We start from the raw sequence: 4,747 nt of genomic DNA, 5'->3' as shown, positions 1-4,747 counted from the left end.
AATACATATATAGAGTAAATATTTTTTTACCTAAAAGTGTGGGGCTCAAAGCCCCGCCACTGGTTCTGTGAGAGATACAGGCGCGCGGCCATGCTTTGGTCTCAAACAGATTATACTGATCACGTTAACATACACACCGATATCCCGTTATTATTGTTTTTGTTGTTGACATATGTTGTAACATATGTAAACATATCCCGCAATAAACCGAAAAGGCGTGGATCCCAGTTATGAGAAACCCGGATGAGATGCCTGGGATATGCTGATTTTAGATGGGATAGGCTACTGTGGCATGTAACATTTTATCCCGTTTATTCTTGTTTTTCGTGGTCTGCACGGGCTCGTTTTCGCATATCATTGGTGTATAAATATTATATAATTTTACTGCAATAAATGCATAATTCTGCAGGAGTTAATAGTATAGGTTATTACGCAGCGTTACACGTGAGCGGTTATATGCCAACAGTCAGTGTCCTGATTTCAGTTACTATTCCATTTAACCCATAGGAATTTAAATGAGTAATATTCTGTTTATTCATGCCTACGGGGATAATCTAGAGCGGGATATCAAAGGTGCATGTAAACAGCTTCTCCCGAATGAGAATTTAACAGGATATTAGCAATATCCGGAATACTGGGCACATGTACACGTGGTCAACGTTGAGCAAACCATAAACCCGGGCCCAACCCGAATCGACTCTTAGAATATCAGGCCCTGCTGAAAATCTACTTTCTCACGTTATGATTTTTTTTCTTCAAGAAGACGTATGAATGAACTTTGATCGCTTTTATTAACATTTTTACATTGCAAAATGTAAAACGTATTTTTCATGCCATGAGCGGTACCGGATCCGGACAAGTAGGATCCGGAACGAAACAGTTCAAAACGGTGGGGTGCTGGTGTTGTGCCGAAAATCTCCCCCCTGCCAAAATTCTCCCTCCCTCCCTTCGTGTTGTTTATTGCTGCGACTTGCTTGCTACTGCAGTTGAGAGTCTGCTCTTCACTTCGTTGTCAGTTTAGCCTACATTTCACTAATCTTAGAAGCAGAAAGCATTTTTGTCTGCAGTTTTCGGTTTGGCTATTTGTTTCAATTGTATGTGGCGGGTCTAGCTTGTATGGCGCCCCGGGCGGCTGCCCATGTCGCCCGTACCTAAATCCGCTACTGATTTGTATTAGTCTATAAATATCTCCCATGTCTTATTCGACTAGTATTTTTGAAAGTGCAAGGATAAAAATTCAGCCATAGTTGTTCTGATATGTTTATTGCTTGCCAGCATTTTACTCCCTCCTCAATGTTTAATATAATACACATACATTAATTATTAATTTCGGTTGCCTATCCTGACGTGGAGTTTGATCTATAGAAAGTATTTTACTCTGATGTGTGCCACAGAAAGTATTTGACTCTAGCCACAAAATTAAAGAAATTAGAGGGGGATTCTGGCAAGGGGGAGATGATCCGGCTAAAATTCAACTAAGCACTGACTATAACCCACTACAGCAGAGTTTGCTCGGTCCTCGGGACTGCAAGGGGTGCACATTTTTTTCCCCCAACACTTCACAGTTGATTCAAATTATCAAAGCTTGCTGATTTGAATCAGCTCAGTAATGCTAGGGCAAAAGCCAAAACGTGCTCCACTTGGGGTCTCGAGGACCGAGTTTGGGAAACCCTTCACTAACTAACACACGAAAATATCCGGAGCTCGGATTTGTGTTATTTTCAACATTTGGTTATAAAATAGTTGTCAAACATAGCAAAGCTAATGTAATAAATATCAAAATGCATAAAATGAAAAAACATATAACAGTGTTATCGAATTGCAAAAAATATTTCCCTGGAGATGCCGGGGATTGAACCCGGGGCCTCATACATGCAAAGCATGCGCTCTACCACTGAGCTACATCCCCTTGCATGCTTTGTAATGCAGATAAACCTGTACACTACAGTTATGCTACAATACGAAATGAGTTGCAAAAGGTGAGTTAAGTGCATATTTATTTGCCCGTCGACGGATTTATGGTCGTTAAATAAGTTTTATTGAGGGTAAAAAACATTTTTGCTCTGTAGGCCAAGTATTTAGTTGCTACTAGGTCTACAAGGCTATACTATAATAGTTCCCGGTAATGGTAGTGACTGCAGTAGCTACAACTATTACTAATGGTAGTGGTAGTAACGTTAATGAACAGTAATAGGGCTGTCATAGGCCTGCTAACATTAACGCCATCTAAAATGATCTCCATAACAAATGTCCACTGACTACTAGGTGACAGGTCAAACACCAACGTGACACAGCAGATATGAGAGAACAAAAATAAAACACTCAAATGACAGCGTATGACATTAGGACAGGGGAGGGACATCTGAGTCTAATCAGAGAGAGGGACATGAAGTTGCGAGACATTGAATAAAAGGATCAATAAATTCATAGAGCGATTTGAAGATATCACCTAGAGACTTTTTAAAAGAGAAGAAAATATTGTAGTAAGAGGGTTAGCCCAGCAAATATGCACAACCAACTGATCCAGTGTTTCGAGGGCTTTCTATTAAATTTGTGTTACATAAAGGAATTTTTTGAGCTCATTATTGGAGCAATCTTTTACTTGTTTGAGGCCCTTGTGCGTCTGTTCATCCAGCCACCCAGGAAGGACGTGGAAGGGGAAATAGTGTTGGTAACAGGGGCAGCCAATGGTATTGGCAAACTGATAGCCAAGGAGCTGGGTCGTCGTGGGGCTGCCTTGGTCCTTTGGGACGTCGACTGGGAAGCTCTTGATGAGACAGCCAAGGAACTTCGCCAGATACTGGACATACGTGTCTATGCCTATGCTTGTGACTGCAGTCGACGGACTGAGGTGTATAAAGTTGCAGACATGGTAAGGTGGTTTGTTCTATGTTTGAATGAAAGCTGAGATAACTTTTAGGACAGTCAACTTTTTAAATGTGCACAATAATGTGAATAATAATGTAAACACTGTGCGTAATTGGTAATATCATGTTTAACAGGTAATATCATGTTTATCCACCAAGCACTGTGTGTGATTTGATGTACACTTTGACTCACCTGCTGATTCAATAGGTAAAGAGGGAGGTGGGGGATGTTTCCATCTTGGTGAATAATGCAGGAGTAGTGACAGGAAAGTACACCTTCACAGAGGCCCCAGACAACCTGGTGGACAGAACACTGAGGGTCAATGTCGCTGCTCACTTCTGGGTAATTGAGCTTGTAATTTCTAGGGAGGCAAATAAAACTATTCAAACATTATTTAAGAGTTGATCTGTATCCTGTATGATGATCCATACATTTCTCTCTGACATGAATCTGTACAGACATACAAGGCTTTCCTTCCTGCTATGATGTCCAGGAACCATGGGCATCTTGTGTGTGTGGCCTGTCATGGAGGACTGTTTGCTATGAACGGATTAGCAGGTGGGTGAATTTTCATGTGGGTCATTTACACTATTTGGAGTGAGCCCCGCTACACAACAATATTAGCTTCTATCCGTAGTGTTACCCCACAGAATTTAATAATAATTTACTGACATTGATATAACAGAAACATTTTTTGTTGACAGACTACTGTGCAAGCAAGTTTGCAGCTGTTGGATTTGCTGAATCCATTGCCTTAGAGATGCTTGTCCTCAAGAAGGAGGGGGTCAAAACTACTATAGTATGTCCTTACTTGATCAACACAACCATGTTTGGAGGATGTCAGACAAAGTAAGTTATCCCTATATGATTGCCCCCCCCCAGGTAACTAAAACTGGCAATAATGATACTAGTGCAATTTCTATCTTTTCCCTTGTTGTTTAGGTGGCCGTCTTTTCTGCCCATCATGGACAAGAGGGATGCAGCAAAGATGATTGTGGATGCAATCCTGAGGGAGAAGATGTATTTACTGCTACCCTCCAGTCTGTACTTCCTCATGGCATTAAAAAGGTAGACATTAGTTCCATACCTGAGAAGTCTCTTTTCATTTTCCCAAGGCCTTTTCTCTTGTATCAGAAGCTCAATGGTCAGTCCAGGGTTTGATACGCCACACCTAATGACACCTGTCGCAGAGGGAGAATGTAAAGTTTTGAAGTCTCTACCACTGAGTTACTTTATAATAGTCACCTTATTGATCTCAAGTGCATTATCTTTTGTTTCAGCTTCATGCCAGCCAAGTTGGGCATCATCTTGGTGAATTTCTTTGGAGGATTGGATTTGATGGATCGATTCAGGGGAGTCCCAGTGCCCATTCTGCCCTACAAAAAGCCTCTGCGCCAAAGATACGACAGCATTGGTGAACCACAGAATGCAATAGTCTATCACAACTAGCTAATAGAAGAAGAAAACTATTGCAGTATTGCATCTTTTAAGAGGACTTTGTAAAAGAGGTGTTGAATAGGGATCAGGTAACTTGTCAAACAATCCATCATACATACAGATATTCATAAGTAAGTAAAGTGTACATTAGACTAGCCTACACACATTTCTTGAAATCATCATAGGCAGGCAGGCAATGGCACTGTATGCAAATAGCCTATTTTGAGAATGTTTATCACAGCTAAATAAAAACATACCTTCACATTATTTCATGCTTTGATCTATTGTGTGAAGTGAATCAACTGAGCCAACTGAACAAACAGCACATCTTAATTGCCATGATTCTGGGTGCCAGTCTTCAAAGGCGCCAGCCCTTTGAGATTGTCCCCTCCTTAAACGTGCTTACGCTCGTTTTTACGCTCTATGTAACCACGGCGAGGTC

General features: G+C 41.0%; 1 protein-coding gene and 1 non-coding gene across 2 annotated transcripts; one reads left to right on the top strand and one right to left on the bottom strand.

Moving 5' to 3' along the window:
* Positions 1–1,837: 1,837 nt before the first annotated feature.
* trnaa-ugc (transfer RNA alanine (anticodon UGC)) lies at positions 1,838–1,909 on the bottom strand. Its single transcript has one exon. It is a non-coding gene; the product is annotated as a tRNA-Ala (tRNA).
* A 395-nt stretch (positions 1,910–2,304) lies between these two features.
* si:dkey-221h15.4 (epidermal retinol dehydrogenase 2) lies at positions 2,305–4,572 on the top strand. The gene is made up of 6 exons (XM_014144563.3): positions 2,305–2,872; positions 3,076–3,210; positions 3,327–3,426; positions 3,573–3,717; positions 3,811–3,936; positions 4,149–4,572. Exons 1-6 carry the CDS (start codon positions 2,507–2,509, stop codon positions 4,315–4,317), a joined length of 1,041 nt encoding a protein of 346 aa, XP_014000038.1. The 5' UTR covers positions 2,305–2,506; the 3' UTR covers positions 4,318–4,572.
* The last annotated feature ends 175 nt before the right edge of the window (positions 4,573–4,747 follow it).

This window comes from Salmo salar, chromosome 15, assembly GCF_965601325.2.
Source record: "Salmo salar chromosome 15, fSalSal1, whole genome shotgun sequence".
NCBI classification, from domain to species: domain Eukaryota; kingdom Metazoa; phylum Chordata; class Actinopteri; order Salmoniformes; family Salmonidae; genus Salmo; species Salmo salar.
Note: the sequence above shows the minus strand (reverse complement) of the source record. Positions and strands in the feature narration are given on the sequence as shown.

Excerpts from the sequence above, each read along its gene's own strand:
- si:dkey-221h15.4 (XM_014144563.3), top strand. The coding sequence starts at position 2,507 with ATGCACAACCAACTGATCCAGTGTTTCGAGGGCTTTCTATTAAATTTG. Across the intron at positions 2,873-3,075 it reads TGTATAAAGTTGCAGACATG|GTAAAGAGGGAGGTGGGGGA; the intron begins GTAAGGTGGTTT and ends CTGATTCAATAG. Across the intron at positions 3,211-3,326 it reads ATGTCGCTGCTCACTTCTGG|ACATACAAGGCTTTCCTTCC; the intron begins GTAATTGAGCTT and ends GAATCTGTACAG.